Below are 14,313 nucleotides of genomic sequence, written 5' to 3'. Positions count from 1 at the left end.
ACAGTCCTGTCTGACATGAACAGCTTCAATTTCTGCTTTTCCAAAATATTTTGAGAGTATATTAATTTACTTTGGAGAACCAAATCTTGACTGTAAAGACTCATGCACACCTTCAGTTTTATGTAGACAGTTACATAGGAGGAAATAGCCATAGGCACAAGAGAAGAGAAACTTTATTGGAGATACATTTGACTTTTAAACCATCTGAAGAGGTACATATGTCCATACCAGTGTTGGGAAGTATAATTGTCTTTGCGAGAGAATTCAAAGGTAGTTGCCTGGTTTTGCATGAGTCCATTGATTTCTTAATTTAATTTCTTCATCAACTCCTCGCTTACACCAGGTGTGTTCCCCACCACATTTAAGCAAGCTTGGATCACCCCACTGCTCAAAAAACCTAGACTCAACCCAGCCCCGGTTGAAAACTACAGACCGGTTTCACTCCTACCCTTTCTTTCAAAAATACTTGAGCACACAGCTTATCTACCCAGGGTGGATGCTGGAACCTATCCCAACTGAATTCCTTTCTGAGAACAATCTGTATGATCTGAATCAGTCTGACTTTAAGTGGGGTCACTCTACCGAGACTGCACTCCTATCAGTAATAGAACCACTGCATTTGGCTAGAGCTGCTGGTCAGTCCTCAGCTTTATTGCTGCTAGATCTGTCAGCTGCCTTTGACACTGTTAACCACCAGGTCCTCCTCTTCACACTCACTGAGCTTGGTATATCAGGATTTGCCCTCCGCTGGTTCATGTCCTATGTCTTGGGGAGATCTTTTAGAGTATCTTGGCAGGGAGAAGTGTCCAAACCGCATGGCTTATCCACAGGGGTACCTCAAGGGTCAGTGCTAAGTCCCCATCTCTTCTATACACCACCTTACTTGGTGCGATCATCCGCTCCCATGGTTTCTCATACCATTGCTATGCTGACGATACCCAGCTCTTCCTATCATTCCCGCCAGATGACCTCACAGTCTTGGCATGGATATCGTCGTGCCTTGCTGATATCTCTGCATGGATGAAAGAACGCCACCTTCAGCTTAACCTATCTAAGACTGAGCTCCTTGTCATCTCAGCCAGTCCATCCTTACAACAATAGATCAATATCCAGCTTGGATAAACCCAACTCAGACCCACAAAGTCTGCCTGAACATGGGTGTCATGATGGATGACCAGGGACGGATTAAACCAGTCTGGGGCCCGGGGCACAATAATTCACGAGGCCCCCCTATAACAACACCAGAGAGTCTGAATGCAATTTCACCAAGCAGTTTTGATTAGTCATGTGACTTACAGTAATCACTGGAAACAACGCAACGCATGTGATATTATTAAAGGACCTACAAAACGTTACATTATTATTATTATTATTATTGTTGTTGTTGTTGTTGTTGTTATTATTTCACCCGTCACCAGCACTAACTGCTAAGGCGTGCAAACGTCACGTTAACGTTACCTCCCAGAATGCATTGAATATGTAAGGGATTCGCGTCGGGGTCATGCATCACCCTGTCGGGGTTTATTTCGTAATAATAACCGGCTCGCTGTACATTATCCCGCTTGTTACACGGCTACTTACTAAATAAATCAATAATTTGCCACAAACTATAACAAAAAATGTTTTTATTGATTTAAAAATTATTGTAGGCTATTGCTTCCATTCATCCAGATTACGTTAGATTTTTTACTTTCTACGCATAGCAACGGTCTGTTATACCTAGCAGCAGTGTCTATCAAGAAATAACACACCGCTGAATGTCGTAATTGACCAATCAGAATCGAGTATGTAACAAAGCCGTGTAACAAACTACAATATAGGCTACTGACATAAACATTAAATATGGCTGCGCCCATATTGAGTAGGAATTAATTATCTTAGCATAACCAGTAAGGTTACAAGATTATAAAAAGCATTTTACACACCTCACATGTACCAACAATTTATACAAGCACCGAAAAGAATCGGAATACTCGCTTTGGTATCAATATTGGAAAACGCGTGAATAATAAAGTAAATAAAAAAGTTATCAGCAAGCCAATCATGATGTGACAGTGATTTTTCGTGATACAACAGCAACGAATAGTGCCCGTAACTGCGGCAAACATGAGCGCACAAGATAACACGATATAGGACCGATAGACAACCCAATTATCGTCTCACGGCGAAGATGGTTACCTAGCCTGCCTGAGCCGGCCTTTAAGTTACATCTCCAAATGCCAAATCAGCAGACACAGCATTAAGTAAGAAACCCCTGTGGTCTTACCAGGCTTTAAGCATTATCTCCTTGACTCAGGCAGCCTTCCTCCTTGACTTTCTCCTGGAAAAGTCCTCGACGACATCGTTAAAATCCATGGATCTCAATAGGTCTGATTCGATAGCCATAACTGACAATGCTTTCAGCCTCTTTTGGCCCACTTTTGATCTTAGTTCGTTTTTTATACGTGCTAATCGCGAAAAGGAACGTTCACCTTCACAATTCGTGACGGGTAAAGTCAGGAACAGTTTCAGTGCGATTAAAAACGTTTGGGAAGGTCGAGTTGAGCCCATGTTTGATCAACATCTGCAGCAGTTGTGTGGGGGATTGTTGACCAGGCTCATCTTTCACAAAAAAAACTAACTGTAAAAGTTCGTCGGCCAAATCTTTTTCCAAGTCATTTGGATAAGCAACAGCCAATTCCATGGCTTGCTTGCGAGCTACGCTTGGGGGTAATGAATGTAATGAATTTGAATTTGCAACCATTTGAACTGCTTATCTGGAGTTTGAGTTTCTTTCTTTTTAAAAAAGCTATCCAATTTTGGGATCTTTTGCAACTCGGACGCCTGTCTTTCAACTTTTTCCTGTTTTGTTTTTCTTTTAAGGAACCCACTAGCATAACGCCTCTTCTCCATTTTTGTTTTTTGTATAGCCTACAATGACGTAGCTACGTACTTGAACGTGAATCATGATCGTCAAGAGCAAATCTATTGGCCCATGATGCAATTTATTTTAATTTTTTAATGATTCTTGTTTTTGTTTGTATGTGTAGCCTATAACATTTAATTGTACATTGGTGCTAATGAATCCATATTTGAAATAATACAAGAATATTTTTGGCATACAATTGGAAAAAAATATTTTGCCACCATGATTGAGAATTCTAGTGAAATCATGTCTTATATAAACCCTGGTAATCGACATTACCTCTTGTAATGATTATTTATAGAAGGGGTAATCATTGGAGGGATTTCAGAGGACGTAATTTCGCTAATCTTGGGGGCCCCCAGAAGGGCGGGGCCCGGGGCCCGTCGGCCCGTGCATTAATCCGTCCATGTTGATGACCAACTAACCTTTAAGGTTAACTTGGCCTCAATTGCTCGGTCATGCTGATTTGCCCTGTACAACATCATGAAAATTAGATCCATGAAAAATAGATCCTACCTGTCTGAGCATGCAGCACAACTCCTGGTACAGGCTCTTGTTATATCACACTTTGACTACTGCAGCTCCTTATTGGCAGGTCTCCCTGCACGCACTTTCAAACCTCTGCAAATGATCCAGAACATGGCGGCGTGTCTGATCTTCAACCAACCCAAAACAGCGCATTTCACCCTGCTTTTCATATCCCTCCACTGGCTCCCAGGTGCTGCCCTCATCAAATTCAAAACCTTAATACTTGCTTACAAAACAGCAACTAAAACCGCTCCCACCTACCTGAACTCCCTCATTCTGATCTACACTCAGTCCCGCTCACTATGCTCTGCTAATGAAAGGTGCCTGGCACTTCCGTCACAACGGGGCCCTAAGTCACTAGCTAGACTCTTCTGTAGTTCCTCGGTGGTGGAACGAGTTTCCAAACTCTATTCGATCCGCTGAGTCCCTCTCCATCTTTAAGATGAAGCTAAAGACCCAGCTCTTTCACGAACACCTCCACACCTGATGGTATTAATATTTTAAAAAATAATTATTATTTTCACTTCTATGCAGCCTATGCATTGCCTTTGTGCACTGCCTGTTGACACCCATGTCCTATTGGACTTGAACTTGCATTGTCACCTCCTGACTAGATCCTTGTTTGTGTTATATTAACTCTTAGATCTATGTCGCTTTGGATAATAATAATAATAATAATACATTTTATTTTGTGGTCGCCTTTCAGAGCACTCAAGGACACCTTACAGACCACAGTTAAAAAAAACAAGCAGCAATGTATCAGACAGTGAAAAATCAAAACAAAGCAGGGTAGACAATAAAAAGTTAATACAAAAGATAAGTACAAAATCATCATCAGCACAAAACTCAATGAAGCGTGGATCAGACTGAATATGCCAGTTTGAAAAAGTATGTTTTGAGATGGGATTTGAAGGTTGAAAGAGAGTCAATATTGTGAATGTCTTGTGGGAGAGAGTTCCATAGGCGGGGGGCAGAATGACTGAAGGCTCTAGACCCCATGGTAGTCAAGTGGGCCAATGGTGTAGTGAGTTGGAGAGCAGAAGAGGATCTGAGAGTGCGGGGGGTTGGGGTGGCTATGAAGGAGTTCAGAAAGATATGAAGGAGCTAGGTTATTAAGGGCCTTAAAGGTGAAAAGCAGGATCTTGAAGTCAATACGGTATTTAACAGGGAGCCAATGGAGTTGCTGAAGAACAGGAGTGATATGATCTATGGAAGGAGTTCTGGTAATGATAAGGGCAGCTGAATTCTGGACCAGTTGAAGTTTATGTAGATACTTGAGGGGAAGACCAAAGAGGATAGAATTGTATTAGTCAATATGGGATGTAACCAGGGTGTAAACGAGTATGGCGGTGCTGTTGGGTGTAAGTGATGGACAAAGACGATTAATATTGCTTAGGTGGAAGTATGCAGACCGTGTAACATTGTTGATGTGAGCTTCAAAAGATAATGTGCTGTCCAAGATGACACCCAGACTCTTAACCTGAGGCGATGGAGGAACTATAGTATTGTCAATAGTTAGAGAAAAACTATCAGGTTTCGCCACAGCAGATTTAGTACCTATTAGGAGAACCTCGGTTTTATCACTATTAAGTTTGAGGAAGTGGTATAAAAACCAGGATTTAATTTCTAGTCAGCAGTCAGAAAGGGAAGAGGGTGGAAGAGTGGAAGTAGGCTTGGTGGATAGATAAAGCTGGGTGTCATTCGCATTGCAGTGAAATTGAATGCCAGAGTTCCTGAAAATGTGGCCAAGAGGTAATAAGTAAATAATAAATAGGAGGGGTCCCAATACAGAGCCCTGGGGAACACCAGCAGTAATGGAAAGGACTGTGATCTCAAATTTTTAAGTTGAACAAACTGAGTGTGGCCAGAGAGATATGATCTAAACCAGTCAAAGGGGGTGCCAGTAATTCCAATGGAAGCTAATCTCTATGAGGATGTTATGTGAGATGGTATCAAAGGCTGCACTCAGGTCAAGAAGGAAAAGTATGGTTTAGAGCCCAGAGTCAGCTGCCATCAACAGATCATTAGTGATTTTCACCAAAAAGCGTCTGCTAAATGAAATTGTAAATTGAAAGGGGCTCATCTTGGAGCAAATCTAGTCAGGTAATTATTGCAAGTGAGAAGGGTGCAATTATCCAGATAGGAGGAGCCCAAATCTTTTTTGGAGATTTGAACTCCTCCCGTCTGGATCATTAAACATGGATTGGGATCATGGATCGATCTTAAATCTCAAAAAAGATTTGAGCTCCTCCTATCTGGATTATTGCACCCTTCTCACTAGCAATAATTGACTGAATAGATTTGTTCCAAGATGAGCTCAAGAAATCAATGGACTCATGCAAAACCAGGCAACCACCCTTGAATTCTCTAATGAAGATGTACAGAGAATTCTACTTCCCAACTCTGGTATGGACATACACTACCGTTCAAAAGTTTGGGATCACCCAAACAATTTTGTGTTTTCCATGAAAAGTCACACTTATTCACCACCATATGTTGTGAAATGAATAGAAAATAGAGTCAAGACATTGACAAGGTTAGAAATAATGATTTGTATTTGAAATAAGATTTTTTTTACATCAAACTTTGCTTTCGTCAAAGAATCCTCCATTTGCAGCAATTACAGCATTGCAGACCTTTGGCATTCTAGCTGTTAATTTGTTGAGGTAATCTGGAGAAATTGCACCCCACGCTTCCAGAAGCAGCTCCCACAAGTTGGATTGGTTGGATGGGCACTTCTTGCGTACCATACGGTCAAGCTGCTCCCACAACAGCTCAATGGGGCTCAGATCTGGTGACTGCGCTGGCCACTCCATTACCGATAGAATACCAGCTGCCTGCTTCTGCTCTAAATAGTTCTTGCACAATTTGGAGGTGTGTTTAGGGTCATTGTCCTGTTGTAGGATGAAATTGGCTCCAATCAAGCGCTGTCCACTGGGTATGGCATGGCGTTGCAAAATGGAGTGATAGCCTTCCTTATTCAGAATCCCTTTTACCCTGTACAAATCTCCCACCTTACCAGCACCAAAGCAACCCCAGACCATCACATTACCTCCACCATGCTTAACAGATGGCGTCAGGCATTCTTCCAGCATCTTTTCATTTGTTCTGCGTCTCACAAACGTTCTTCTTTGTGATCCAAACACCCCAAACTTGGATTCATCCGTCCACAACACTTTTTTCCAGTCTTCCTCTGTCCAATGTCTGTGTTCTTTTGCCCATCTTAATCTTTTTCTTTTATTGGTCAGTCTCAGATATGGCTTTTTCTTTGCCACTCTGCCCTGAAGCCCAGAATCCCGCAGCCGCCTCTTCACTGTAGATGTTGACACTGGTGTTTTGCGGGTACTATTTAATGAAGATGCCAGTTGGGGACCTGTGAGGCGTCTGTTTCTCAAACTAGAGACTCTAATGTACTTATCTTCTTGCTCAGTTGTGCAACGCGGCCTCCCACTTCTTTTTCTACTCTGGTTAGAGCCTGTTTGTGCTGTCCTCTGAAGGGAGTAGTACACACCGGTGTAGGAAATCTTCAATTTCTTAGCAATTTCTCGCATGGAATAGCCTTCATTTCTAAGAACAAGAATAGACTGTCGAGTTTCAGATGAAAGTTCTCTTTTTCTGGCCATTTTGAGCGTTTAATTGACCCCACAAATGTGATGCTCCAGAAACTCAATCTGCTCAAACGAAGGTCAGTTTTGTAGCTTCTGTACCGAGCTAAACTGTTTTCAGATGTGTGAACATGATTGCACAAGGGTTTTCTAATCATCAATTAGCCTTCTGAGCCAATGAGCAAACACATTGTACCATTAGAACACTGGAGTGATAGTTGCTTGAAATGGGCCTCTATACACCTATGTAGATATTGCACCAAAAACCAGACATTTGCAGCTAGAATAGTCATTTACCACATTAGCAATGTATAGAGTGTATTTCTTTAAAGTTAAGACTAGTTTAAAGTTATCTTCATTGAACAGTACAGTGCTTTTCCTTCAAAAATATGGACATTTCAATGTGATCCCAAACTTTTGAACGGTAGTGTATGTCTTCAGATGATTTAAAAGGCATATGTATCTCCAATAAAGTTTATTGCAATCAAAAGGACAGCATGCGGGAGTTTTCTTCTCTTGAGTTTGGAGAACCACAAATGCTGATTGATCCTCCGCAGTGACCATCTTCACATTAACATCCAGGGTTTGTTTTTTTTTTAAGCTAAATTTAAGCCTTCGCTATCTGAGCTAATCAGAATTCACTTAAGGAAGATGGAACGCAGCTCCACTGTAGAAATTAGGATCAAATGCTTCCTCAAGAGCCTCCTGACATTATTAGTCTAAGGAAGGGAGAGTTGCTAGTTTACTTGCTTTGGCCTGTTTTCATCCAGCCATGTAATGAATTTGAATTTGCAACCATTTGAATTTGCAACCATTAGCGTTTCCCAACCCAGTCCTCAAGGAACCCCTATCATGCAGATTTTCATTGTAACCTTGCATAGATAGCCCTGCTTGTACTTACTCAACCAGTCATCTCACAGCACTTAATTATGCAAGGTGTACAACATCTGACATAATTCATTGCTGCTTGGTTGAATAACTACAAACAGGTACCCATTCAGGGTGGTAAAGAAAATCTGCAGGATAGGGTTCCTTGAGGACTGGATTGGGAAACACTGCTCTATGCTACTGCCAACCTTGATCACCTGGTTATTGGAGCTGCAGCTAGAGGGTTTTACAGCCTGGCAATGAGCCTAATTTCTTTAAATGTCTGATGACTAGTCTTTTAGGCGTGGCACGGTGGCCCAGTGCTGAGCCCTGTCAACTCACAGCAAGAAGGTCCTGGGTTCGAACCCTGGGGTTATCCAACCTTAGGGGTCATCCCAGGTCATCCTCTGTGCGGCGTTTGCATGTTCTCCCCATGTCCAGGTGCTCCGGTTTCCCCCACTATCAAAAGAAACATGCATGTTAGGGTTTATACTCCCCCCTGTCGTGCCCCTGACCAAGGTAATGGGAAAAGAACTGGAGGTGGTCTCCGGGCGCAGCATGAAAGTGGCAGCCAACTGCTTCTAGCTACACAGATCACCGCTAGGATGGGGGGGTTAATTTACAGTAACTGGGGGTGTCCGGGTAGTGTAGCAGTCTATTCCATTGCCTACCAACAAGAGGATCGCCAGTTCGAATCCCTGTGTTACTACCTCTGGCTTGGTTGGGCATCCCTACAGACACAATTGGCTGTGTCGGCGGGTGGGAAGCTGGATGTGGGTGTGGGTCCTGGTCGCTGCACTAGCACCTCCTCTGGTCGGTCGGGATGCCTGTTTGGGGGGGGGGAGCTGGGAGGAATAGCATGATCCTCCTATGCGCTACGTCTCACTGGGGAAACTCGTCACTGTCAGGTGAAAAGAAGCGGCTGGGGACTCCACATGTATCGTTGGAGGCATGTGGTAGTCTGCAGCCCTCTTCAGATCAGCAGAGGGGGTGGAGCAACAACTGCGACAGCTCGGAAGAGTGGGGTAATTGGCTGGGTACAATTGAGGAGAAAAAGAGGGGGGAAACCCCCCCCCAAAAAAATTACAGCAACTGAATTTCCCCAAAGGGATTAATAAAGGAAACTTAATTTAAGAAAAAAAAATTATCCAGTGGGCTAATTCTATACAACCATAAATATCAGTTGTTTTTTTTATTTTAAATCCAGCCTTCATTAGAAGTTTATCATTGTGGAATTATTAATTACAATATAGATTTCTGTCTAAAGGCTGCAAATGTGGGGCTTCTCTCTAAATTGCATTTTGAATGAAGGATAGATGGACCTGTTTAAAGCTGCTGTGTGTAATCTTTCTGCTGAAACATAATATATTCTGGCAAATATCAGCACCAGCTGTTTAATGGTTGTAATTGAAACAAAGTAAACAACTTGCTGCTCCTCCACTCCTCTCATTTCTGCAGGAACTGGGCAGGAGATGTTTGTTTTAGACACATTCCAACCCCCACCCCCCCACCCCCTTTAAAAAAAAGACCTTTCGGGGGGGTCTCAATTCTCACCAAACTATGCAGAGATCACAGTGAATGATGTCTATTGAGGACATCGAACGTGTTTGTCTTGCTTGCTTTGATTTGCTAGTTATTTACATTGCTGAAGTATTGAGGTCAGGATTTGAGCAGAATCACACACGGCACTTTTTAATCTTATTTAGAATTGAACATGTTGCCTAATTTCTGAGACAGAGTCTATTTAAATTGCCCTGTTATTGTTTTAAGATATCTATAAAGATCAATTAAGCATATCTTTTATTATGGGCTGTGCCAGTGTTACGTGAATCAACTCGTATTGTAAAATTAAACCTATTTAGCCCCGACAGTAAAATTATTTTTTTAAACCAGTTGCTGCGGTTGTTAACCTTTTACTCTCTCCTCTCCAGTCTCCCCCCAGGGAGGGCAGTCAAGGGGATCTCAACTCTGCCAATAGCCAATCACGAATGAGCACCAACATGTGAACACTCATCCAGGAAGTGACCACGTCAGCTTATCTCAAACACTTAAAAAGGAGACGAGACGATTCTCATTATCACCAACAACTGCCCCACTTGTTGAGGGTCCACTCTTCCTCCTCCTTTTCTGAAATATGTTTTTTCTTCCCCACAGAAAAAAAAAGAAGGTGTCACCACTGTTAGGAGAGATGTAGTGAAATCAGTAGCAGTGCTGTCTGTAAAAAAAAGCACTTGATTCACTGATCTGAGTGTGTTTTGCTGTAGAGGGGCATGCATGTTCTTGTGTGCGCGGAGCTCGCTTGTGTGTGTGAAGCACTTGGGCCCTTCAAAGTGCTTTTCTTTTTCAAAAGATGCACTGTTATTTCTCCTCTCTCTCTCTTTCTCTCTCTCGTCTCACCCCCCTTATCACGCTCTCCTCTACATGGCACACTTTGAATGCCCCTGATGCAGTGGAGAACTGCCACTTTTCAGACACAATGTCCAAAGGATCTGATTTCAAAATAAAAGCTGTATATGAAAACCTGAAGCTGGCCTGGTCAGGACTCTCTGTCATCCCATTCTTACTTGTAGGCTTTTCTTGTTAGCCGCTCGGTCAGCTCTTCTCCCACTGAAATCTACTATCTGGTCAGAGAAGTGAATAATGCTGGCACACTTCTATTATTATTATCCAGGGAAAGCCAATTCATTTAAAGGGCCACAATGCCCACAGCCTTTTGAATAAAACTAGTTGACTGTAAGCAAAATGGAGATCAGTACAAAGGAAAGCACTCTGATTTTTTTTTTTCATGTTATTGAGTTATTAATGTATATCCACAATGTGCCATAATTGGAAAAAGTCAAGTTTAATTTTTGGGGGTTGCTGACCTCTCCTGTCCTCGTCATGCTAACTTGGGTTGACTTCTGGGGAGAATGTGAATAAGAATGCTTAAACAACTCAATGAGGGATTTTATGGAAGATAATATTCATCACAGGAAATCAATATTTGTCATTTCTCTTTTCTCATATTCTGTCATCGCCATTGTCGAACATGCAAAGGATTAGTGCATTGTAATGCAATATATTGATGATGAATATAAAACTAGTTGTCTTGCAAGGATTAAACATTTGTAAAAGTCAGAAGTACTGTCATGCTTAAAAAGACGGATAAGAACGGCAGTAATGGGGGAAAAAAAGGCTTGCCACCGTCTCCCATGATTTGGTCTCGTCAGACTGGCTGGTGTGTGTGACGTCCCATTCAACAGACTGTTTCTCATTGGTACTGGCGTAGACACTCGCCTGTAGAACATGTACAGCTATCGGCTTCATGATTTCTGTTCTCTCAAGGAAGGAAATGCACTGATTTCTCTGGAATGTTTTTTTTTTTTCCTAGCAACACCAAATAGAAGGGCACATCTTGCCATCTTTAAACATCCACAGAGGCTTTTCTTCAAAGGGGCTAATGTTCAGGCGCGTGTCTGGCGCTTGATCGTCCCAGAGGAAAGGTCACGTAGGTCCAGCCGTGACTACATTCATAGTGCATCTTTGATGATCCAGCTTCCCTTCGGTGGTGTTAAAATTGTGATTGATTCATAATGAAGAAATGTCCGTACTAAAAGCTGACTGTATAGGATTTACGATTCTCCTTCAGAATTGATGCTCAGCTGACCTAGGTGCTGTATGTATGCCGCTAAAATGTATAGGATATCTTGTTTATTTTCGTCTGCTAAATCTCCTGTGAATATTTTTTTTTTCTATTCAACAAATTCCAAGGCAATCAGCCCAAGATAGCAACATGTCTCTACTTAATGCAGGGTTTCACAAGTTGCATGTCTTTTTTGTTTTTTTCCGGGGGGGGTTGGGTTTTTTTGTTTGTTTTTTTTTCAAGGCGACTGAATACAGATTTGGACAGAAAGGGGTAAAAACAGTTTTTCTCCTCAATGTCTCGGCGTTCATTCTGTTGGCAAGCCTACAGCCCTTGCTGCAATACACTGGAATGCTTTTAGTCAACTTCCATCACCAATCATTTATTAATTTTAAACAACCTTCCCTCAAATGGGGGGAAGAAGAGACGACATGAGACATGTTGGGTGAACACCCCTCCCAAGTTTTCTTCTCCGATTCATCCAACTTGGAGGGCTGTTAGTCCAACATGTCTCACGTTGGATGAATACCCCTCCAAGTTGGATGGAGTATTCGTCCCACATATCTCATGTTGGATGAATACCCCTGAATCGGAGAAGAAAACTTTAGGGATATGTTTATTTCACTGATCGTATTAAATGGGTCTGTTTTAAATTACCTTGATAATAAAGCATTACGATAACTATCCGCAGTCATTTCTTTATTTTTCCATTTGGTGGGCTTCCCCCACGGCACTTAACGGCGATATGGAATTTGTTGCCGTTTTATTTGGGGGTTATCGGTATCAAATTATTATAAGACAGAGACATCCCCCCCATCCCCCCCCCCCCCAGTGAGGTTTATTTTTCCCCAAACCAGTCCATTTGCAAAACGGTGCACAGGTGGAGAGCAGCAATGCAACCTGGTGTCATGTTTGGAAATCACGGGGGAAAATCAAATTTAGAGGGAAATTCAAAAATTAGAGGGGAGGTGGAACTCCTCTTAACTGGAAAAGTTGAGAGGATCGTTACAACAGGAAAAGTTGTAACGATCCATTGGTGCCTGAAAAAGGTCTCATGTACTTTCTGTTTGTTGTGTGTGTGCGTGCAAGCGCAGGCTTAGATTTTTCGTTGGGGCATCAAAAGCAACCCAGCTGACTGTTTGGCTCTGGGAGATCTCACAGCAAGAGAAAGAAAGGGAGGAAATTTGCTTCAAAAACACTAATAACAGGCACAGACTGTATGGTAGCGTCCCATGCCCGCAATTAAAAATTGGCATATTAATTACTACTACTACTGCTACTACTTTCAGCTGCTCCCTTTAGAGGTCGCCACCACGGCTGATCCGTTTCCATCTCTTCCTGTCTTCTGCATCTTCCTCTGTCACACCAACCACCTGCATGTCCTCCCTCGCCACATCCATAAACCTCCTCTTTGGCCTACCTTTTCCTCTTCCCTGGCAGCTCCATATTCAGCATCCTTCTCCCAATATACCCAGCATCTCTCCTCCACACATGTCCAACCCATCTCAATCTTGCCTCTTGCTTTGTCTCCAAACCGTCCAACCTGAGCTGTCCCTCTAATGTAATCGTTCCTAATCCTGTCCTTCTTCGTCACTCCCAATGAAAATCTTAGCCTCTTCAACTCTGTCACCTCCAGCTCTGCTTCCTGTCTTTTCGTCAGTGCCACTGTTTCCAAACCATATAACATAGCTGGTCTCACAACCATCTTGTAAACCTTCCCTTTAACTCATGCTGGTAGCCTTCTGTCACAAATCACTCCTGACACTCTTCTCCACTCACTCCACCCTGCCTGCACTCTCTTCTTCACCTCTCTCCTGCACTCCCCGTTACTTTGGGCAGTTGACCCCAAGTATTTAAACTCATATGCCTTCGTCACCTCTACTCCTTGCATCCTCACTATTCCACTGTACTCCCTCTCATTCATGCATATGTATTCCATCTTGCTCCTACTGACTTTCATTCCTCTTCTCTCCAGTACATACCTCCACCTCTCCAGGCTCTCTTCAACCTGCTCCCTACTCGCTACAGATCACAATGTCATCCGCGAACATCATTGTCCACGGAGACTCCTGCCTGATCTTGTCCGTCAACCTGTCCATCACCATTGCAAACAAGAAAGGGCTCAGAGCCGATCCTTGATGTAATCCCACCTCCACCTTGAACCCATCTGTCATTCCAACCGCACACCTCACCACTGTCACACTTCCCTCATACATATCCTGCACCACTCCCACATACTTCTCTGCAACTCCCGACTTCCTCATACAATACCACACCTCCTCTCTTGGCACCCTGTCGTATGCTTTCTCTAAATCTACAAAGACACAATTTAACTCCTTCTGGCCTCCTCTATATTTCTCAATCAACATTCTCAAAGCAAACGTCACATCTGTGGTGCTCTTTCGTGGCATGAAACCATACTGCTGCTCGCTAATCATCACCTCTCCTCTTAACCTAGCTTCTATTACTCTTTCCCATATCTTCATGCTGTGGCTGATCAACTTTATACCTCTGTAGTTGCTAGAGTTCTGCACATCGCCCTTATCTTGAAAATCGGTACCAGTATGCTTCTTCTCCACTCCTCAGGCATCCTCTCACTTTCCAAGATTGTGTTAAACAATCTAGTTAAAAACCCCACTGCCATCTCTCTTAAACATCTCCTTGCCTCCACAGGTATGTCATCAGGACCAACTGCCTTTCCACTCTTCTTCCTCTTCATAGCTGCCCTCACTTCCTCCTTGCTAATCCACTATCCCTATATCATCAATCAATCAATCAAGCTGCAT

At 42.8% G+C, this 14,313-nt stretch overlaps 1 protein-coding gene across 1 annotated transcript in view; it reads left to right on the top strand.

Annotated features, from left to right (window-relative positions):
* The window catches only part of gps1 (G protein pathway suppressor 1), a 33,335-nt gene extending 21,133 nt beyond the window's left edge, over positions 1-12,202 (top strand). The window contains exon 14 of the mRNA XM_056296609.1: positions 9,837-12,202. Within this exon, the coding sequence (XP_056152584.1) occupies positions 9,837-9,911 (75 nt within the window). The 3' untranslated portion in view covers positions 9,912-12,202. The remainder of the gene's footprint in view (positions 1-9,836) is intronic.
* The last annotated feature ends 2,111 nt before the right edge of the window (positions 12,203-14,313 follow it).

The sequence above is a fragment of the Lampris incognitus genome, chromosome 17 (genome assembly GCF_029633865.1).
Source record: "Lampris incognitus isolate fLamInc1 chromosome 17, fLamInc1.hap2, whole genome shotgun sequence".
NCBI lineage: Eukaryota > Metazoa > Chordata > Actinopteri > Lampriformes > Lampridae > Lampris > Lampris incognitus.
Note: the sequence above shows the minus strand (reverse complement) of the source record. Positions and strands in the feature narration are given on the sequence as shown.